Source organism: Chlorella variabilis (genome assembly GCF_000147415.1).
Source record: "Chlorella variabilis unplaced genomic scaffold CHLNCscaffold_36, whole genome shotgun sequence".
In the NCBI taxonomy this organism is placed as follows: domain Eukaryota; kingdom Viridiplantae; phylum Chlorophyta; class Trebouxiophyceae; order Chlorellales; family Chlorellaceae; genus Chlorella; species Chlorella variabilis.
Window position 1 is genome coordinate 48,419 of NW_005435052.1, and position 20,682 is coordinate 69,100.

The following is a 20,682-nucleotide window of genomic DNA, read 5'->3' on the forward strand; positions in this document are numbered from 1 at the left end:
CATCCCTGTACTGCTCCCCCTGCAGCTCCAGTACTGCCTGATCGACCAGCTCCTGCACGGCCCCGACCCGCCCACGGGGCACGCCGGCGAGGAGCAGGTGGCAGACATCATGCGCCAGCACAGCGCGCTGGGCCACGCCGAGGGCTGCCACCCGCACATCAGGTGCGCGGGCGGTCGGAGCCGGTGCTTGCGCCCACTGCCGCGCAGCTCGCCCAAGCCGTGCTAGAGGCCACCCTGGTCGCGCCTTGCAGCGGCAGCGCCTGGCATGACACCTTGTGGGGAGCCCCTCGCCGAGCCTCCACCATCCTTTCCACCTCCCGCCTGCGATGACGGTACCGCAGGTTCACCCACCTGGTGGGATACGGGGCCACCTATTACAGCTACCTGTACGCCCAGTGCCTGTCTGCCGCCGTGTGGAGGGACCACCTGGCGCCCAACCCAACCGGGAGGGAAGCCGGCGAGCTGCTGCGCCACCGCCTGCTAGAGGTGGGCGGGACTGGCGGTAGTACTGCGTGGGGACGGGCCGGGGGTGTGATGTGTGGGGCAGCTTCTGACCCCGCCTGCCTGCCGACGCTGGCGTGTGTGGCCCCTGCGCCTGCCTGGCTGCTGCAGCCTGGAGGCGCAAAGGAGGCTCACTGCATGGTGGAAGATCTCCTGTCCTCTCCCACCACCAGCACCAGCACCAGTCATAGCAGCAGCAGCAGCAGTAGTGCTAGCAGCAGCGGCAGCAATAGCAGCGGCGGCCTGTGCCAGGCGGGAGGGGGCTGGTACCCCGATCCAGAGGCCATGCTGCGGCAGCAGCACCTGCTGCCTGCATAGCAGCAGCGCTGTTGGATCTCAGCTGCCCGCCCTGTTTTCTCTCAGAAATCAGCTCATTGTTTGTCTCGTTGCATAATTGCGTTCTTGTTCAGATTGTGTCAGTCATGCTTCTGTCTCTCAATTCTTTCTGACTCTGAAACGTCTCTCACAACTGGAAGCACAGCAGACCGCATGGAGGCGCGCGCTCTGCGGCTGTCCCGTCCGCTACGTGCTGCTCCCGCCGCGCCCTCCTCCCCCGCCCCACTGCTGCATCTGCTGCATGCACAGCTCCCAGGCCAGCCACTGCGCCGCGTTGGCTGGGAAGGCCCGTGCCAGGGTGGGGCTCAGCCCCGCGTAGAGCGCCTGGATGCCGCCTGCAAGCAGGTGGGTGGGCGTGGGTGGGTGTGGGTGACTGGGCATTGTGGCTAGGTGGCAGAGGGCCGGCTGGGTTGTGCTCTCCCAGGGCTCCAACCCACCCAACTGCCGCACGAGGCCAGGCAGCTGCCGCCCACCTTCTCGGTACACCATGTGCAGCTGCCGGGCGACCCCCACGTCCTGGTAGCTGCCCGGGTAGGCGGTCTGGATGCGGGTCTTGGCCACATCCAGGGGCAGTACCGCCGCCCACATCACCATCCCCGCCAGCCCGCCGCACACCACCGCGGACGCCGAGTCCACCAGGAATGCCAGCAGGCTGCGGGGCTGGCTGGCTGCGGCTACTGTGGCACCTGAGGCGGCGGCGGCGGTCGCTGCGGGGTCGCCACCTGAAACCCAGTACCGCAGCAGGCGGTAGGTGCTGAAGTAAATGGCGTTCCCCGGTATCTCCCGTGCCATGGTACCGCTCAACCCCCGCATCAGCCCGCGCAGCCCCTCCTGCTGCACCGTCTGGCGCAGGCAGTCGACAGGGCCGCGGTACGAGTGGTAGCGCTCTGTGCCACCTAGCTGCAGCCGGCACTGCAGACGGGCAGCGCGGGGGCAGCGGGCAGGTGGTGTGTTTGCATGTGCGGGAAACACCCTGGCCAGCATGCAGACAGCAGCCCTCTCGCAGCCTGCGTGGGCGGGCGAGCCATACACTGGCCAGCCGGCTGGCCATGCTGCTTGCCCACACACAACACCAGCCGGGGGCACCTCCCATCCCGCCTGCATGCCGCCAAAGGCCCGCACGCAGCGCCGTCTAGCGCCCGCACCTTGACAAGCTCCGCCGGGCTCAGCACGACGGACAGCACCGCGCCGGCAGCGGCGGCCGACAGCGGCACCGCCGCCGCCTCGGGCAGCGCCAGGCGTGGGCCCTGGGTCAGCCCCAGCATGGCCTGATACACGGCATAGTTGACCCCGGTCTCCACCGCGCCGCCCACCAGCTGCGGGGACATGCCGCGGTACAGTGACCGTGCCTGCGGGCGGCACGCAGGCGGTACCGCCAAGGCCCCTCAGCAGCTTAGCATGAGAAACTCGGGCCGGGCGCTGCAAGCCTGCAGCCGCTTGCTGACTGGCCGCCTCGCTCCCTCCCTCAGCCTCCTGACTCCCGCTGATGTATCCGTGAGTGCGCGAGCCCCGGCCAGCCAGCCCCTCATTCCTTGCCCGAGGGTACAGCCCTCTGCCCCTCCCGCACCCAGCAGCCCTCACCCCTTCGTTGCGCAGCATGGAGGTGGCGCAGTGCCAGGCGCCATTGTAGGGGTTGAGCCTGTTCTGCAGCCGCACTTTGACCGTGTCTGCAGGGAAGCCCAGGGCGATGTTGGCGCTGCCCGCGATGGCCCCTGCCACATAGTCGGCAGCCGGGTGCAGCCCGCTCTTCCCAGCCGTCATTCAGGCTCTGGCCCCCGCCGCCGCCTGCCGCCGGTCGCTGGCTGTCCGCCGCTGGAGCTCCCCGCAGCGCCCCTGCTGCACCCCGATGTGCTTCAAAGGCTCAATCAATGGTCAATGCCCGGCAGCCGTCACAGAAACCAAGCAGCCGTGAAACTTGGATGGTGGAGCATGCGCAGGGAGGCTTTCAGACCGTCGGCGCGATGCCGATCGCAAACTGCAGGTTCAAATGATGGCCGGGCAATGCGGGCTTGCCGAATGGAACGACGACATGTCTTGAAGTCCACCTGGCGCCGATCGTTCTGTGGTTGGCCTGTTGGGCTGTTGGGTATTCTGATCGCTTGGACAAGCAGTGCCAGTGAAACAGCTGCACCAGAAAGACACAGCAGCAGCCATGGCGAGCGCTCACAGCGGGGCTCAGCCCGCTCTGGCGCCCGGGCTGGCTCGCAAAGTGAAGAAGGCGCGTGAAGCAGCTGGGAGCAGGCGACGGCAGGGCCGCGATCGCACGCCCCGCAAACAAACTGCGCCTAAACCTGCGCCCAGCGGCCACTCCTTCCCTGCAGATCATGGAGACGCGCACTGAGGCGCCCGAGGTGGTGGGCTCGCTGGCCACGCTGTCCGACTTCTTCGAGGACAACTCCCCCGCCGCCCGCCGCCGCCTGCGCAGCACGATCGAGAACCAGGGCGTGCGCATCAACGAGCAGTTCCTGGAGGAGGCGCAGGGCGTGATCAAGGTGCGTGGGCAGCCGCCTAAACACGTGTCAGGCAGCCGGGTGAGCCTGCCACTCGCATGTGCCACCTTCCCCCGCCGGTGCTGCCATAGCCTCACCGTGCCGCCGTCTCCCACCCCAGACCGCCTCGCCTCTCCCTCTCCCTCCCTGCAGATGCTGGATGTGGTGCAGGGAGACCTGGACTCCCTGTCAGCCTGCTGCGAGTCGATGGGCGCCTCGCTGGCGGGGTCCCGTTCGGCCGCCGCCGACTTGCTGCATGACACAGACAAGCTGCAGCGGGCGCTGCAGGTGCGCATGTGTGTGAGACATGGCTGAGCGCAGCAGCTCCGCTTGCTGCGGTTGAAGCCTGCTGCTGCGGCTGGGGCTGTGTGGTGTGTTTCGGGAGGCGCCGCTGTGTTCCCGCAGGGTTGTGCTGCGCTGGTGTCAGCAATGTGCTGTGGGAGGGCAGACCTCAGCCTCACCTCGACAGCCCACCCCCTGCCTCTGCCTGTTTGCCGTACCTTCCGAGCAGGTCAGCGAGACGCGGTCGCAGCTGGTGGGGCGGTTCCTGGAGCAGTACCAGCTCACGCCTTCAGAGGCAGCAGCACTGCAGGTGGGGTGGCATGGGATGTCTGTTCTGCTGCGCAGCGCGGGGAGCAGCCGCTGCGGTGTGGTGCCAGCCCGCTGCCATTCAGGCCCCTGCTGCCTGCCTGCGATGCCGATGCATGCACATCCGCTCCACCTGCTGGACCCTGCCCTCCTGTGAATGGCTTGGATGGCGTCCTGGGGATCAGTTGCTGCATCCTTGTGATGATACCGCCTGCTGTACCGTGCCTGGCCCCCGGCGGTGGCGGCGCAGGGCGAGGAGATGGGCGACGCTTTCTTCCAGGCCCTGGCCCACGTGCGCCAGATCCACGGCAACTGCAAGACCCTGCTGCGCACGCACCACCAGCGAGCAGGTGAGAAGCGGGCGGGCAGCGGCCTGGCCGCAACGAGTGCCTCTCTTTCTCCTTCTGCTCCTCTGCTTGTGCTCACTGGGCGCACTACAGTGCCTGCGTGCAGGGCTGGAGCTCATGGACACCATGGGCAGCTTGCAGGAAGCTGCCTACGAGCGGCTGTGCAGGTATCGCCCTGGTCTGTTCTTGTCTCAATCGATTTGGCGATGCTTGATTTGGCGATGCTGGGAGTCGGCGGGGCCGGTCCAGCCCATCGTGCTGTGATGCTGGCCCTGTCGTACCGCCTGCCATATCCGTACCGCCTGCCCTTGTCCCGCCCCCCCGCCTGCAGGTGGGTGCAGCAGGAGTGCCGGGAGCTCAGCGAGGCAGACGCACCCGAGGTCAACCCCCTGCTGCAGCAGGCGGCTGCGGCGCTGCGGGAGCGGCCGGTGAGAAGCTGCACGGCAGCTGCTGCCGGCCCCTGCCTGTCCTCGCCTCCCTCCTCGCCCCGCGTGCCGCCGGGCGGCCCGCTGCCTGCTGCTGTGGGGCACCGCTGCCATCTCAAACGCTGTGCTGCGGTACCATACCGCAGGTACTGTTCAAGTACTGTGCGGAGGAGGTGGCGCAGGCGCGGCACACCGCGCTTTTCCAGCGCTTCATCAAGGCGAGCAGGGCTGGTGCTGTGGTCAGCAGGGCTGGCCTGAGAGGGGTGGGGCTGTGCAGTGCTGGGAGAGGAGCTGTGTTCCCAATCGCAGCAAGCGGCGGGGGGCGGGAGGGAGGAACCCCTGCCCTGCCGGTGCTGCTCGGAGCAGCTTGCACCTGGCCTGTGCCATGCCGCCAGCCTAGCTTGGCATGCACACCTGCCGTGTGCTGCATACACCCCCACCACTCCCACCAGTGTGGGTTGAGTTAGCCGTGCAAACGCTGATGCACTTTCCCGCCCGTCTCTTGCAGGCGCTGACGCGCGGCCCACGCCCGATTGAGGTGCATGCTCACGACCCGCGGCGCTATGTTTCAGGTGGGCGGCGGTGAAGCCTTTGGGGTAAGGGGCCGCGGCTGTGCCCCGCGCTCTGCATGCTCCGCCTCACATCGCAGCCTCTCCTTCTACCCTAGCACTCTCCCCCTCCTGCTGACACCTGCCCTCGGACAGGACAGCGGGCGCAGCGATCCGGCTTCAGCCCGCCCACCTCGCCCCTTTCCCGTGCCTGTTGTCACGCTGTCGCCTCCTGCAGACATGCTGGCCTGGCTACATGCCTCCCTGGCCTCCGAGCAAGAGTTCCTCGTCTCCCTGTTCGGAGACGACTCCCAGCACCAGCAGCAGAATGGCAGCGGCAGCGGCGGCGGCGGGGCGGCGGCGGCAGCGGCAGCGGCGGCAGAAATGGGCGTGGGTGGGGCCGCCGACGGGGGAGCCCCCACCATAGCGCAGCTGCTGGATGCGGTGTTTGAGAGCGTGTGCCGGCCGGTCAAGGTGGGGAAGGAGTGGGCTTTACCGCCTGCACTCGCCCACCACTCACACTCCTCGCACACACAATTCACTCACACGCATGACACCCCATCACAAACACACACACACACACACACACACGCACACTGCTCCCTCACACACACTGCTCCCTCGCACCGCCCCCTGTCCCGCTGCCCCGAGCAGGTGCGCATCGAGCAAGTGCTGATGAGCAGCCCGCCGCCGCTGCTATGCTTCCGCCTCACCCAGCTGCTGGCTTTCTACCTGGCCACTGTGGAGAGCCTGCTGGGGGCGGGCAGCCAGCTGGCAGGTGCGCATGGGCTGCGCTGGTGCGGGCAGCGGCCGTGTGTTCGGTGCTGCATTAGCGATCGTGTGGTGGCGGCTGTGTATGCTCTCAATCCAGACTCGACCCCACTGCCTCGTCTGCGCACAGACGAGCACAGGCAGCACATGCTGGGCCCCACCCCACCCTGCCCACAGCGAGCGAGCGTAAGCAACGCACCGCTGCTTGCCCCCGCCTGCAGAGGCGCTGCGGTCCAGCCGAGCCATGGCGGTGCGCACGTTCCAGGAGGGTCTGCGCCAGCGGGGCGACAAGCTGCTGCGCTACCCGCCGCCGCCGCCGCGGGACCTGGCGCCGCCGCCGCAGGTGCTTGGGGGAGGGGCTAAGGAGCGGCAGTAGGGCTGTGCCAGGCAGGGGAAAGGGCAGCCAGAATGCCACTTTGCTCGCTGTGCCGTGACATTTCCAGGCTGCTTCCTCGCTGTGGTTGCCAAGCTGCTGCTGCCAACAGTGTACCGTCATTGTGCCGCCTTGTACTGCGTGTACTGCAGCTGCTGGAGGGCGCCCAGCTGGCGGCCGACCTCATCGCCTCGTACGAGCAGAGCTTCGACCCGCAGCAGGCGGAGGGGCAGCAGGCCGGTGTGGACGACTTCTCAGGTCCGGTTGGGGGCTGCCTGCTTCGGACTGCTGCGGTGGCTAGCCGGGCCGCCGGCTGCTGCTTGCGCCTTTGCCTGCACATCTCAGGTTGCCCACCTGTGGCCTGCCGGCGAGTCGGCCTGCCGCGCCCCCTCCTCGCCCCAGCCCCAACGCCGACCCGCCACACCTGCCCACTCGCCCACCGCACACAGACAGGCTCGCACACACGCTTGGCACCTCTCCCCCTGTTGCAGCCGTGCTGTCTGCTGTGGTGGACCCCCTCGTGGAGATGTGCGCCCGAAGCAGCGAGGCCCTCAACCCCACCGCCGCCTCCCGGTGAGCACCCCCTGCTCCTGCAGCTGCCTGCACGGGGCTAGGACTTGGCAGGCTGCCGTGCCCATGCTTCTCTGCCCCGCCCCCTCCTGCTCTTGCGCATACCTCCCTGCCCTCGCCATCTCGCCCCCATCCCCTTCCAGAGTCCCTCCCCCGTTCCGTCTCCCCCTCCCCCCCCCCCCCACACACACACTCACACCCGACACTCACTTGGTTCTCCCCCCCTCCTCCTTTCCCTCCCTCCCTCCCCCCTGCAGCGTGGACGAGGGCTCCCACCTCGATCCCACAGACCAGCGGGTGTACCTGGTCAACTGCCTGTTCGTGCTGGCCTCGCCCCTGGCGGGCCACGAGTGCGCACTGGCCCAGGCCCAGCAGCTCCAGTGAGTGGCTGGCCTGGGGGGCTGGCCTGGGGGGCCGGCCTGGGGCGGGGTGGCTGGGTGGCTGGCTGCCAGGGTGCCGGCAGCCCGGCCGTGCCGCCTGGCTGCCCTGCTGCCTCACATGCATGTGCGGCGGCCGGCTCGGCGGCCGGCTCGGCGGCTGGCGCGCGCCCGTGCCCTCCCTACTTGCCCGCTCATCTCCCCGGGTCGCCACGCCCACCACCTGCCGCCTGCCGGCACCCTGCCCTCGCCCCACCTCCCGCCTGCAGCGACGCACTGGAGGGACACGTGGCGGCGGTGGTGGGCGCTGAGGTGGCACGCACCCTGGCCAAGTGCGGGCTGGCTGAGGTGGCGGCGCGCCTGCAGCAGCTGCAGGTGAGGGCGGCCTGCCTGCGCCGGGCCGCCGCTTCCCGCGCCGGACGCCTCCTCCACAAGCGCGTCCTTGGGTTCCTCGCCTGGCTGGCGTTCCCGACTGTGGGCCCTCCCCTGGACCTGCACACACCAACACCAAACAAACAAACACCCACACACATATGCCACCACCAGGCCAACTCCTCCTTCCTGCGCCCCCGCCTCACCCACCCCTGTCCCATCGCGGCTCTCTCTGGCCCGCCCGCCCGCAGGACCAGGGTCAGCCTGCTGCGGGGGACCCCTCGCTGGAGCTGCCCCGCGTGGGCGCCGCCATGCGCACCTTCTTCGCCCGCCTGTCGGACCCAGCCATGCTGCCTGAGCTGCCCAAGCTGCAGGTGGGTCGTCCACAGCCGTGGGTGCGCCTGCATGCATGCGGGTGTTCAGCAGTCTGCGTGGGCATGCGTGTGATATGGATAGTATGTTGGTGCAGTGTACGTACAGCCTATCAAAACTGTGTATATATGTTTTATATATAAAGAATATCGGTATATACCGGCACCACACCGCCACACAAAACAGGATGCAGTATAGCCAGCCACCGCGCGCCATCAGCCCACCCGCGGGGGCCCACCCCTCCCTCTCAAGCCCGCCCTGGCCGCCCCTCCCCTGCCCCGCAGGTGCCGCGCCTCAAGGCGGAGGCCATCCAGAGAGTGCTGCAGTCTCTGGCAGATGCCTATGCCGCAGGTAGGCAAATGCTGCTAGTTAAACGTATATTTACAACATTTGAGCGGCGTGGGTAGTGCAGCGGTGCTGGCTGCGTTGCCCGCCCCCGGGGCCGTGGCCCCCTCCCCCCTCCCCACCCGCTGCCGCGGTGCGCCGCCACTCTCGTCGGCCCTCACCCGCGCCTGCCTGCGCCCGCCTGCGCAGTGCATGCGGCGCTGACAGACCCCGGCAGCGGCTACCCGGCAGCAGAGGTGGCAGAGGCGGTGCGCCACACCCCCGCGCAAGTGCGCACGCTGCTGGGGGTGGTGTGAGCTGGGTGGAGCGAGAGCGGGCGGCGGCGGCCGGCAGCGCCGGCGGTGCTCCTGTTGGCAGCGGAGGGGCGGCTCGCTCCTGGCTTGAGATGTGATGCGGCAGCTTGGCGCCCACCCTCTTTGTGAATGCTCTGGCTGCCTTGCCGACCGTCGCTGCATTTCCGGGCCGCTGCCCCTCGCGCTGTAAGCACGCTCGTCGCCATGCCGCCGCTGGGGGGCACCCGAGCAACAGCAGCAGCTGTTGGCTGCGAGGTGGGAAGCACCGTTGACTCTGCGTCTATGCTACTGGTGTGGCCGCCGATTAAGCCGCACGTAAAATTGGGCCTGCGGCATGGAAGGCTGGCGGGCGGCGGCAGGGGGTGGCTGGGCGTGGAGCTTTCTGGCTATTAGCCGCCGGGCAAGGGCCAGCGGGGCAACGGCCAGCGGGGCAAGGGTAGCGGGTCATACTGGGGCGGCGCCACTCTGCTGCTACTCACTGCCGCCGAGCCAGAGTTCGCCCTCCAAATAACCGTTATGCTTCAGCAAGCCTTCCGTGCACGCCTTTCCACACTGCAACCACTGATGCAGTATGTGCATGAGGCCGTGCAGATGCCTCGAGGCCGATGCGGCCTGGAAGGCGGCCCGCGGCGCACAGCAGGCGGGGCGCCAGCATGGCCTGCCGTGGGGGTGTCTCTTCAGCGGCTCCCTCATCTCCGTCATTTCCCATCCTGCCGTGTCTGGAGCCGAACGATGCCGCCTTCCGGGTGGCGTGTCCGCCTCAGAGTTGTAGCCTGCGTCACTCTCCTGCTGGCGGCGAGCGCAGAGGAGCATCCTGGAGTGGAAAATCACGATCTGCAGGTCCCTAGGTACCCAACAAACGCAGCAGCGCGGCCTTTGATCGGTGGCGCCGTCGCAACAGCAGCAGCAAGCGGTGAGCCATCGCCTGTGGCGCTTCCACTGAATGACGTCGCGGTTCACGCCGCGCCGGCTCCGCGACCCGTTCCAACCACCCGCCGCCGCCGCCGCCTACTGCCGCCTTCCAACCCGCCACCCGGTTCCCGCCTGCCCCGCAGCACCATCGGGGCTGCCGGGGGAGGGCCCCGAGCCGGAGCCAGGGGACCCGTGCGCCGGGCCGGGGGCGCAGCAGGATTATGACCTGCCACTGCACCTGGCTGCCGTGGTTGTGCTGCTGGGCGTGTCTCTGGCGGGGTCGCTAGGCCCCGTGGCGCTGCACCTCTCCAGCGCCTCCTCAGCCGTCTCCACCGCCATCCGCTTGGGCACCTTCTTCGGTGAGCTGCTCAGGCTGGGGCGGCCTTGCAGGCGGCCTGGGGCAGGCGGGCGGCCAGGGGTTGGGAGGCTGGTGATGGTTGGCAGGAGGCTGGGGATACGTTGGCAGGAGATGAGGCCCTCACTCAACACATCCTGGCCCACCATACCCTCCCCGGCACGCCCCCCGCTCCCACGTGCAGGCTTCGGCACCATCCTTTCCACCAGCTTCATCCACATGCTGCTGCCCGCGGCGCAGAGCTTTGCCAGCCCCTGCCTGCCGCGTGCCTGGGCCGACAGCTTCGACGGCTGGGCCTACCTGTTTGTCACGCTGGCGGTGCTGCTCATGCACCTCATCGACTTCCTCCTAAAGGCAGGCTGGGCTGGGCTGGACTGGGCTGGGCTGGATGGCTGGGCTGGGGGCTGGATGGCTGGGCGGGGCTGGATGCAACGGCTGGCATGCCTGCCGCTGCTGCCGCCGCTGCCGCTGCCCCATTGGCTGCCTCATCAAGGCAGGCTTACGCACCAGTGGCTTGTGCACCACGCGCTTGCCCGGCCAACGTGACTGGAGCCGCCGTTGCTGCCACTGCTGCTGCTGCGGCCACCTCATCCAGGCACCTTGCTGTCTGCTCCGGCAGTGCATGCGCGTCACTGCCTTCGCTTGCCCATGCCCCTCCCCTGCAACCAGGGGCAGCACCTGCGGCAGCAGGCGGCGGCGCAGCAGCAGCAGCAGGTGGGCGGTGACCTCAGCCGCAGCCAGTCGCTAGCTCACAGCCAGCTGGAGGATGGCTGCCACGCGTGGCATGTGTCCATCATCACCGCGCTTTCTTCCAAAGAACCGGCAGTGCAGCATGCAGGCGCCGGCGCAGCAGGAGCAGCAGCGGATGGGGAGTCGGGGGCGGCGGCAGCGGCAGAGCAGGGCCAGGCGGAGGCGGCGGCAGCAGCGGCGGATGGGGAGGCTGGCGGAAGCGCAGACGAGCAAGAAGGTGGCGCGAGCTTGCGTGCTTGCTGTCCGCTGGCGGCTGCCATGTGCTGGCAGAGCCCTTGCGTGCAGCTCAGCTCAGCGCTCTCAAGGGCGGCTGCACCTGGTAGTCCTTCAGTCTGTCAGTCAGACTGCCTGTTCTATTCCCCGCCTGCCGCTGCAGGGGCCTGCGAGGTGTGCAGCACGCTGCCGCTGCTGGGCCACCAACTGCCGCCGCAGCAGCCCGTCGGGCCGCAGCAGGGAGCGGCTGCCCCGGCCCCCGCCTCCCAGATCATCGGTCTGTACCTGGCAGAGGCAGGTATCATCTTCCACTCAGGTGGGGATGCACGCGCACGGGGGGTGCCTGCTGCGCTTCCCTGCGCTCTGCGCTGCTGCGCCACCCATGCACGCACGCCCCCAGCCGTCGCAAGCCACCCTGTTGTCCCCCTCGCCCCTGCTCACCCACCCGCTGCTTGCCCTGCCGACCTGTACCCTGCCTCCCTCCTGCCTGCCTGCCCCCTTGCAGTCATGATTGGGCTGACGCTGGGGGTCACCTCCGGCACCGGCTTCAAGACCCTGCTCGTGGCCCTCTCCTTCCACCAGTTCTTTGAGGGCTTTGCCATCGGCTCCGCCGCCGTGGACTCTGGGCTGAGCGCCAGGGAGGCCGGCGCCATGGGGCTGGCCTTCTCGGTCACCACCCCCGCCGGCATCGCCATCGGTGCGCGCGCGGCGGAGGGCGCCCGGCCGCAGCCGCTCCCCGGCTGGCCCGTGTAGCGCACGCCTGCCTCCCCCCGGCCCCGGTGGAAGCTCCCCGCGCCGGCCGCCGCTGCTCCTTTTGCTGCCGCCGAGCCCACCACCAGCACCGCCCGGCTTCACCCGCCCTGCCCTGCTCCCCGCAGGCATCGCGGTGCGCGAGAGCTTCAACCGCAATGCCGCCGCCGCGCTGCTGGCATCCGGCATCTGCGACGCCCTGTCCGCCGGCATCCTCATCTACACAGTGCTGTGCGAGCTCATCACGCCCATGATGACAGACTCCCGCTGGCTGCGCAGGTGAGGCAGCGAGGCAGGCTGCCGCTGCGGGTGGCCACCCTCGCACGCCAGCTGGCGCGGGCGCACACACATTGCCCGCCCGTCTCCCGGACACGGATTCTCGCCTGCCGCTCGCTCCCACCTGAGAGCCCTTCCTGGCGGTGTGTGTGGTCTCCTTGGGTTGTTGGGCGGGCAAGGTGGCGGCATCAGGGCCTGCGCTGCGGCTGCGGCACAGATGGGAGGCGCCCGCTGCGCCTGCCCGCTGCAGCGCGACCGCTTTCTCGATCCCTTCTGTGCTGCCGGCTTCCCCCTTCCTCCCTCCTGCGCAGCCAGCGGTGGCCGCTGCAGGTCGCCGCCTTCCTGTCGTTCTACGCGGGGGCGGGCGCCATGGCGGCGGTGGGCAAGTTTGCCTGACTGCGGGCACCTTCGTCGCTGTTTTACGCGCGCTGGTGCTCCTAAACTCAGCACAGTTGTTTTGACACAACATCCGAAGCTGGTCCTTCAGTGAACCCCCCATCGTCTTGTATTGCCCTGCTTACACGTGTGCAACGGCCCGACCTGATACTGCTGTACAATACAGGTGCCACATTTTGGCGATGAAAGTAAGAACAAAGACACTGCGATGGACACAAAAAAGCACAGCATTAGCACAGCATTGCATGCATGCCAGGGGCTTGCAAGGAGCAGCACCTCAGGCATCCCGCCGGCACTGTGCCTTGTGCGCCGGCCAGTGAGCCACCTGGCACGCGCGGCTGCAGTACTGCGCCGGGTCGACCAATGACTGCATGCCGCTAGACCACGCCTCTGGCAGGACGCCCTTGCCGCGGCGTGCCGCCGCCATCGCTGCCGGAGCCGCTGCCACCCCGGCTTCCAGCATGCCGCGGTCGGCCACGCCCAGCCAAGTAGCACCGCGTACCGCTCCCGTGAGCAGCATGCTGCCAGCAACGGCGGTCCAGAAGTCGCTGCCCTCGGCTTGGCCCAGCTGGAAAGCACGCTGCATGAGCTGGTTGGAGCGCAGTGGCCTCGTCGCGGCTGCTGCGCCTCCAACACCCTCGTGAACCTCAGCCAGCCAGGCCGCATCCGACGCGAAGAAGCAGCTCTTGGCTGTGACAGGCTCCAGTGCCAGCAGCTTCGCCTGCCAGCCAGACACTGCGGCACGCACCTCCCGCCACCTTGCGACCTGGGCCACGCCAAGGTGCTGCGTTGCCAGCAGCAGCTGTCTGTTCACGATATGAACCATGGTGCAGATGTGGACGTGCTGCAGCTGCTGCAGGGTGAGCAGCGGCTGCAGCGGTGCGGCACGCTCCAGGCGAAGCCTGCTGACCTCCATTTTTTCCACGCTGGGCAGCTGCCCGTGGGGCGTCTCGTCCAACACTGGCAGCAGGTGCTGGGCCAGCTGTGTCAGCAACGCAAGCTGGTAAGCCATCAGTCGTTCGCTGGCTGCATCTTCCAGCAGACCCATCAGCCTGTTGCTGCGATCCACAGTCTCCATGACCTCGCGCCAGGACTGCGACACATCGCCATTCGGGTCCGGCGAAGTGGTGGTTGCTGTGCACTCCAGCCACAGTGAGAGACCCCGAAGGTCTTCAGCCACGGCGGCCAGCGCCTCCTCAACAGCGCCCTCTTCGCTAAGCTCTTCGCTGCTGCCGCCGCTGCCGCTGCTGCTGCTGCTGCTGCTGGTGCCGCTGCCGCTGGGGGCAGCGTCTGGCGGTACATCTGGCGGTACATCTAGCTGCATTGGCAGGTACGCAGCCAGGTGCTGCCTCACCACACCCTGCAGCGGCGGAAGCTCTGGGCAGATGTAAATGGCCTTTACGCACTTGGCAAAGGCCCACATCACTGCCAAGTGGTGGCGAAGGCGCGGCCCCACCAGCGCTGGCTGCCCCGTTGCGGTGATGGGCAGCGCCTGCTGCACTTCCCGCTGCAGCTGCACCGACTCGAGGAAGGCTGCCACATCGGGGCCGCGCTCGGCGATCGGGATGGCCGCCGCGCGGCGCAGGCGGCGCTCCAGGAACTGCTCGCCGACCAGGGGCGCTGCTGGGGCTGCTCCTGAGCTGCTCATGCTGGCCGTCCTGCAGGAGGCGGCAGGAGGCGGGTCAGGCGTCAGCGGGCGGCTTGCCCGGCCGAACCCCGCAGCGGGCCCATGCACAGGCCTTGGAATCGTATGGTGCACCTGTGGCGAGGCTGTGGCGCCTGCAGCGCTTAGGTGCGGGAGAGCTAGACTCGCTGGGCTCCCAAAGACGGGAATGAATGGCAGAGTGGTGCCCGCTGACGTTTGAGGAAGCTGAATGGAGGATACACAGGCTGCAGACTCCCAAATTAGCCAAAATAGAGCCTCAATTATAGCGGCTCCGTGCGGGGCGTGCTGCGGTTGCAACTTGGTGGAAAAGCCGCCCAGGAGGCCGAACGAGCCCTGGCACACTGTAGAACTTTGCCTGTATCTGGATCCCACGAATTAGCATCCCTGCAAGCCGCTTGCTTTGCTATGGGGACCCTTCTGCGGGGCGCCTGCCCCACCCAGCGCCTCACTATGCAGCCAACAAAGCACAGGAGAGCGGGCAGGAGCGCCAGGGGCGGGCATGCTTGCACAGCCAGGATGCATGTGCCTGCCGATACGTTTGGCGGCGCGGCGCCCGAGCACAAGGCGGCACGCATGCTGAGCACGCTGTTCACAGCAGTGGCACTGCGGTGAGCGCCTGGGCACGGGGTGGTGTGCTGGTGGCGACCAAAGGGCGCCTGCTGCGCCGGCCGAGCGCTCCAGGCCAGGAGCGGTCCAGGCGCCGCCGCACGCTGGTCCCACGCACATGCCGTGCGCCGACTGCCCTGACCTACCCTTCTCGTCTCATGCACCTGCAGGGTGGTCCTGGCGCAGGTGGGGGGCGGCGGCGAGGGCGGCGACCTGCCTCCCGCCCCAGAGTTCCTATACCTCCGCGACTTTCTAGCCGAGCGTCCGCTGACGCGCGACGGCGACGCCTGGCTGGCGGTACTGATGGCGCAAGAGCGGGGCCAGATGCTGGGTGGGTGTGCGGCGGGCGCCCAGCCCTGGCGCCGCTGCAGCGGTTGCTCCCCGCAGAGCCCATCCAGGCAGCCGCCAAGGGCCGCGGCATATCACCCGCTCTGGGTAGCAAGCAAGCAACGCATCAGGTATAGGCTTCTGCAGCAGGCTGCCCTGCGCCGCTGATCGATCGGCGGCGCCCTGCGCTGCCTGCAGGCGTGCGGATCATGGAAGTGAGGGAAGCATACTGCAGCGGCGACTTTGACTGGGCCCAGTGCCAGCAGCTGGCTGCGCAACACATACAGGAGTCCAATGTGGGGATGCTGCGCCGGCACGCCGCGCGGGCGTTTGGCGGCTCGCTGGCTGGCGGGTCGGAGGAGCCTGGGCAGGAGCCGCGGCAGGGGTGAGCCGCCGGCAGGCCTGCCCTGTCGCCGGCAAGACTCTTCGTTACGTCGTCGCTACAATGGATGCATGAATGATCATATAAATGGAGCTCAAATGAAGTATGAGGTCGCGGCAGAGGGATCGAGGGAGAGGAGCAGGCACAACATGAGAGGCAGGGGGAGGGTGAGATGCATGGTGGGCCTGCCACCGCAGCCAGCAAGCCGTCACTGGCGGGCATCCGCGCTGCCAGCGGATGCCGCAGGCATGCCAGCCGCGCTGCCGCCGGCCAGCTGGGAGGCTTCATGTGCGTGCAGGGCCGCCACGTCAGCCACGCTCAGCACGCTGCGGGATGCCGGGTACCACACGCGCCGCACCAGCGAGCGGCTGGCGCCTGGGGGCTCGGCTTCCGCGTCGCTGCCGCCGCCGCTGGCGCTGCGCTGCGCTGCATCCTCAGCATTGCCGTCGGGCACGCCTGGCTGCGCCGGGCTGCTGGGTGCGGCAGCGCCACTCGGAGGCGGCGGGGCGCCAGTGGTGGGTGCAGCGGCGTCGGCCGCACCTGGAGGGGCCTCCGCGACGGCTGCCGGGCCAGCCGGCTGCCACCGTTGCCACCACCTCCGCTGCTGCCGCTCGCGCGCCACGCTGCCTGCCTCGGTGCCCGGCACCGCAGCGCCCTGCGGCGTCGCAGCGGCGTCGCACCCGGCCGGCTCTGGGCTTGAGGCGGCCTCGCTTGCGCAGTTGCTGGCGGCAATGCGGCCGCTGCCGCCGCACGTGGCGGCCGACTCTTCATCGAATGCCACGTGCATGGTGGTTTGGTCAGGGCCCAGCACCAACACCGGGATCAGCACCTCCCGGGGCGCTCCCTCTGCAGCACCGGCAGCGGCAGCAGCACCGGAAGAAGCAGGCAGTCAGCGAGCCAGCCTCAGAGGAGGGGGCTGAGCCTTGTCCACTGCTGCGGTGGGCTGCAGTAGGGGTTGGGGGCAGGCCGCAGGCGCACGTGCAGCTGGCTGCCTACAGCACCGCCTGCGGCCCACAGGGGCAGCGGCACGCCTCCATGTGTTGCGGCTGCGAGCCTGCTCCTGCCAGGCAGCCAGCGGCTTTGCACGCCGCAGGCAGCGAGCGTGTCAGCCCACCTTTCGGCAGCCGCTCTGCCAGCTGGTTGGCCCGGGCCAGCGCCCGCTCGTGCTGGCGGCGGCGCCGCGCCCGAACCGTGCAGTACGCGCCGAGCAGGGACGCGACCGCCAGTATGCCCACGCACGTCACTGCGGCAGGAGGGCACGAGGGAGGATGCGCGCCGTCGGCGCAGCCGCAGCTGGGGCGGCTGGCGGCAGGCACCCCCGCCGCGGCACGCCGATTCAGCCAGCCCCGGCAGCAGGCCAACTCAGCCAGCCAGCCAACTCAGCCAGCCCAGGCCCCCGCTCACTTGTGAGCACCAGCACAGTGGTTGAGATGGGCGACGTCGGCTGGGTGGCGGTGGAAGCGATGACCCCGCTGCCGTTCCCGCTGCCGCCCCCGCCGCCGGCCACGTCCTGGTGTTTGAAGCAGGTGAAGGTCCAGGGGGTGGCGAAGCAGGGCTCCGAGTCAGCGGGGTCGGCGGCGGCGCCTGCGTCGTCGGCGGCAGCTTGCTCGGCTGCCTCGTCCCGCTCCCGCCGCCACTCGCGCCAGTCGTCGTGCAGCAGGGCCCTGGAGCGTGCACCACGGGGCATGGTGCAGCTGGCCTGTTGGCTGACCTGTGCGGGTGCTGGTCAAGGTGCGCTGTGCTGTGGGCTGCGTGTCAGCCGGCGGGCGGGACGCGGGAACGTGTGGCTGCCGTTGGCTGCCGCCGCTGCAATAGCTGCTGGCGGGTGTACCGCGCCTGCAGCGGCGGGGAATAGGGGTCGTTACGGTGTCCGACGGCGTCCGACGGCTGACCCAGTGAGTTGCAGCTCCTGGGCCCTTGCATGTGACCTCACGCGGCAAACGGGTAGTAAGCCCCCACTTCCCTCCACACACAGCATCGACAACAGTATTACCTGCACTCGCGGGACGCCCGGGGGGTTGTTCCTGCACACCACGCCTGCGTGGGTGAACGAGTTCCACTCCTGTGGAGACTGGACTAGCTATAGCCAGTGCAGCTGGAAGAGCCAAGCAGTGCCCGCGATCGCAATTCGACGTCGGTTGGACCCGGTTCGCCAGGCAATGCCCTACCCTTCAAAGCTCGCCATGCATAGCGCGCCGCCGCTTGACCGATGGCGCAACCATTGCCAAATGACAACGTTGTTATTGTTCACAGTTCCCTCAGTCAATTCTGTGATGAATTACATATGATTGGGGCTGCATTTACTGTTGCAACCGACGCCGTCCGCTGGCAGCGCTTTGCCCCGCCCGGGGGCGCGCACCCTGGCGCCCTCACGTCTGCAGCTCCCCAAACACGGTGTAGCTGAGGGCGGTGCTGACGCAGAGCTTGTCGTAGCCAGACACGGCGCCCTGCTCGCTGCCCGCCTTGGTCAGGATGCGGCAGTAGCTGTCGGAGCCCAGGCGGAAGCCCAGGTAGACCTACAGGGTGTTGGTGAGGCAGCGAGATGGCGGCGGCCATTACAGAGTGTGTAGGGATGGGAGGGAGCAGCGAGGGGCTGCGGCATGGTGGGAGAAAGGTGCGCACACACCACCCGCGTGCATGCACATTTTGTCCCATGTGCCGCAGCTGCTGGCAGTGCCTGCAGTACTCTGCAGCGCAGCACTGCAGCGCGCCCACCTTGGTGTTGGTGCGGATGCGGCACACAAACGGGGTGGACTCTTCGTACTTCTTGCCTCCGGCCGGCTTGGGGCACTTCAGGGCCTGGCCTTGCACCACGGGCCCCAGCCACAGACTGTTGGGCCCCGCCGCCGACGTCGTGCGCTTGGGCACGCAGCCGCACAGGTAGTCGCTGCGCAGCGGCAGCTCCACGGTGGTGGACTGGTACGGTGGGTAAGGGTAGGGCAGGCCCACATCAATGGGTACATGGGCCACCCGGCAGCCCAAGCCTGAATAGTACGTCCCTGAGCGCGTGGGGGACGGCAGGGGCGTGTGGCAGGGGTGTCAAGGCCAGGGCCAACTATGCTGCACGACTGCAGCCGTTGTTGGGCAGCACGGCTCTGGTTGAGGCAGGCCGCGCCCTGCCCCAGCCCGGCCAGCAGCCTCGTCTGGGAACATGGACGAGTAGCTGGGGTACTCTCCTGTGTCCAGCTTAGCGCACAGCGTGACGTTGGACTTGCTGCCGTCCAGCGCAGCGCCGCCGCCCACGGGCAGCAGGTCCGCGGCGGCGCACCGCGCGTGGCAGTTTGGGCTGCTGTTGGACCCCGCCCGCACCCACATCACGCTGGCACCGCTGTTGATTGCTACTGCATGGGCGCAGCCCGCCAGCGCCTGCAGGCAGGCCAGGGCAGCCGCCAGGCGGAGCACCGCTGCCATGGTTGTTGATTGTCGCAGCTGGCAAAGTCTGCAGAAGGGAGGGAAAGGAGGCGAGGGGGCTCAGTGAGCGTTGTGAGCGTGGCTGTATGGTCTGTGGAGTGCCAGCCACACACGATGGAGGTGTGAAACGCGGCCCTGGAGCTGCATGCAAGGCACAGGCACGCCTGGGAAGCTGCGAAGCAAGCGACGGCAAGAGCGGCGCCGCCATGCGCGCCGCAGGACTGCCGGCGGCGCCTGGAGGCAGCCTCAGGAGCCATGCAACAATCAGCGGCCTCATATCAACCCCCTACAGCCGCCGTTTACCCGGTGCCCGGCGATCAACAAGAATGTGACTTCGGGCAAGGTGTAGGAGCGCCTTGGAGTTGTCTGGCTTGCTTGTAGGCGTTGATTGTTGAAATAATGGGAGAAAAAGCGAGTCTGCAAGCGGTGCAGCGTCGTTTTTAGGCCGATGTACAGGTGCGAAGCTGCGCAGAAGGGTCTTGCCAAGCTCATGCCTGGTGAATCACTACTTGCAGGCTTTGAACTTTTGCAGGGCATATACACACCGGTCACGGGTGTGTGACATCGTGTGACGCTTTCCCGCCACTCCCACCACGCTGGCGCCACGCTGCATGATCCTTCACTGCACCCCTTTGGCCGGCTGCTGAGTCGACCATGGGCTATCTCCTGTCTGTCTGATGCGTCGAATCACAGGTGCATAAGTTCAGAGCATGCCAACAAGGCGGGTGATGAGGGTCAAGGGCAACAGGGTAGCGGGGACGGTTTGGGCAGCTAGCAGGAGGATAAGACATGCATGTAGTGCAAACAAACAGGGATGCAGAAAGGGAATTCAAGCGAAGTAGCGCGGCAATCTAATTCATGCTGCGCAAAATGCTGCTGGTGCCGTGATACACAGGTTGGACACATGGCGGCTCGGCATCACCGCCAGTGCGCTCACTTGGCCTCGGCGGCGGCGCCGCCCTTGCCGGCCTCGGCGGCCTTCTGAGTCTTGATCTGCCCCTCCTGCATCGCCTGCAGCTCGGCCTGCATGGCCTCGAAGCCAGCCAGTGTCTCATCGTCCGGCGCCAGCTTCATCTTCCGGCACAGCGAGATGCCCTCCTCAGCTACACGGGGCAGAGATGCGGGCTCAGGGAGGGGAGCGGGTTGGCGCAGCAGGAGGCGGGCGGCAAGCAGGGCAGAGCTTGCGCGGCATGGCACGGCCTCGCTACCGCCCGAGCTGCCTGAGAAGCGCTTGCCAAAATAAGAAAGAAACGAAAGAGAAGGCGCCCACCTGCGCCCAGCGCGCCCTCCAGGTCGCCGCCGCTTTGGCAGCACAGCGCCAGCAGCAGCCACACCTGCGGCAAAGCGGAAGGGCAATGCAGAGGCTGCTGTGCTCGGCGCCCTGCTGCATGGCTCCGGACCAAGCTGCTGTCCCTGCTCAGCACAGGTTGTGGCTCTAAAGCGCTGCCAAACAGCTCACATTGGGATCGGAATCATTCTCGTCAAGCAGCTGCTCCAGCACCTGCAGGAGGCGCAGGAGGGGCAAGGCGAGGCAGGTTGCAGCATGGCGTCAATGGTGCAGTACACACACGAGCGCAGCGAGCGGACACGGCTGGTGGCAGTACGGCGCAGTACAGCGCAGCGCGGCACGGGATGGAGTGCGGTGCATGCAGCGGCGCTCTTGCTTGCCGGTGGGCTCAGCTGAAGAAATTCAACCATGATTGTGTACAGTCTCTTCAGAGGGGCACAGGGCCGCTCAGAAGCGCGGGTACATTCTATCATCCTCGCCCGGTGCATGCCCCAGCCAATGGCAGCGTGCAGGCGTGTGCAGCCGCGCGCGGCAGCGAGCAGGCGGGGCGAGGCAGGGCAGCCTGCCGCGCGCAGCGACTCGCGAAGCCCCCGCTCCCACCCACTTCCCAAGAACCTCCAGCCCCCACCCCCCCCCCCCACCA

The 20,682-nt window shown here is 68.0% G+C and overlaps 7 protein-coding genes across 7 annotated transcripts in view; 4 read left to right on the forward strand and 3 right to left on the reverse strand.

Moving 5' to 3' along the window:
• Positions 1 to 819, forward strand: part of CHLNCDRAFT_28509 (hypothetical protein) — a gene marked incomplete at both ends in the record, with an annotated part of 4,382 nt that extends 3,563 nt beyond the window's left edge. Inside the window, 2 exons of the mRNA XM_005842975.1 lie at positions 26 to 162; positions 342 to 819. Of these exons, the coding sequence (XP_005843037.1) occupies positions 26 to 162; positions 342 to 819 (615 nt within the window). The remainder of the gene's footprint in view (positions 1 to 25; positions 163 to 341) is intronic.
• A 204-nt stretch (positions 820 to 1,023) lies between these two features.
• Positions 1,024 to 2,598, reverse strand: CHLNCDRAFT_141587 (hypothetical protein; the record flags this gene model as incomplete). Its single annotated transcript, XM_005843001.1, has 4 exons — positions 1,024 to 1,172; positions 1,311 to 1,749; positions 1,983 to 2,186; positions 2,419 to 2,598. 4 exons carry the CDS (start codon positions 2,596 to 2,598, stop codon positions 1,024 to 1,026), a joined length of 972 nt encoding a protein of 323 aa, XP_005843063.1.
• Positions 2,599 to 2,989: 391 nt separating this feature from the next.
• Positions 2,990 to 8,710, forward strand: CHLNCDRAFT_141588 (hypothetical protein; the record flags this gene model as incomplete). Its single annotated transcript, XM_005842976.1, has 19 exons — positions 2,990 to 3,046; positions 3,159 to 3,329; positions 3,480 to 3,614; positions 3,838 to 3,918; positions 4,165 to 4,264; positions 4,368 to 4,428; positions 4,593 to 4,689; positions 4,833 to 4,925; positions 5,195 to 5,258; positions 5,473 to 5,708; positions 5,889 to 6,012; positions 6,227 to 6,348; positions 6,531 to 6,636; positions 6,870 to 6,951; positions 7,206 to 7,328; positions 7,595 to 7,700; positions 7,949 to 8,071; positions 8,354 to 8,420; positions 8,604 to 8,710. 19 exons carry the CDS (start codon positions 2,990 to 2,992, stop codon positions 8,708 to 8,710), a joined length of 2,055 nt encoding a protein of 684 aa, XP_005843038.1.
• A 940-nt stretch (positions 8,711 to 9,650) lies between these two features.
• Positions 9,651 to 12,359, forward strand: CHLNCDRAFT_141589 (hypothetical protein; the record flags this gene model as incomplete). Its single annotated transcript, XM_005842977.1, has 7 exons — positions 9,651 to 9,978; positions 10,159 to 10,292; positions 10,644 to 10,941; positions 11,101 to 11,253; positions 11,443 to 11,634; positions 11,816 to 11,966; positions 12,275 to 12,359. 7 exons carry the CDS (start codon positions 9,651 to 9,653, stop codon positions 12,357 to 12,359), a joined length of 1,341 nt encoding a protein of 446 aa, XP_005843039.1.
• A 277-nt stretch (positions 12,360 to 12,636) lies between these two features.
• CHLNCDRAFT_141590 (hypothetical protein) lies at positions 12,637 to 14,007 on the reverse strand (the record flags this gene model as incomplete). Its single annotated transcript, XM_005843002.1, has 1 exon — positions 12,637 to 14,007. The coding sequence occupies one exon, from the start codon at positions 14,005 to 14,007 to the stop codon at positions 12,637 to 12,639; it is 1,371 nt and encodes a 456-aa protein (XP_005843064.1).
• A 534-nt stretch (positions 14,008 to 14,541) lies between these two features.
• Positions 14,542 to 15,347, forward strand: CHLNCDRAFT_141591 (hypothetical protein; the record flags this gene model as incomplete). The annotated part of the gene is made up of 3 exons (XM_005842978.1): positions 14,542 to 14,633; positions 14,802 to 14,962; positions 15,157 to 15,347. The coding sequence occupies 3 exons, from the start codon at positions 14,542 to 14,544 to the stop codon at positions 15,345 to 15,347; spliced, it is 444 nt and encodes a 147-aa protein (XP_005843040.1).
• A 4,337-nt stretch (positions 15,348 to 19,684) lies between these two features.
• CHLNCDRAFT_141593 (hypothetical protein) overlaps positions 19,685 to 20,682 on the reverse strand; it is a gene marked incomplete at both ends in the record, with an annotated part of 4,017 nt that continues 3,019 nt past the window's right edge. The window contains 3 exons of the mRNA XM_005843003.1: positions 19,685 to 19,854; positions 20,022 to 20,085; positions 20,211 to 20,252. Coding sequence (XP_005843065.1) covers positions 19,685 to 19,854; positions 20,022 to 20,085; positions 20,211 to 20,252 — 276 coding nt within the window. The remainder of the gene's footprint in view (positions 19,855 to 20,021; positions 20,086 to 20,210; positions 20,253 to 20,682) is intronic.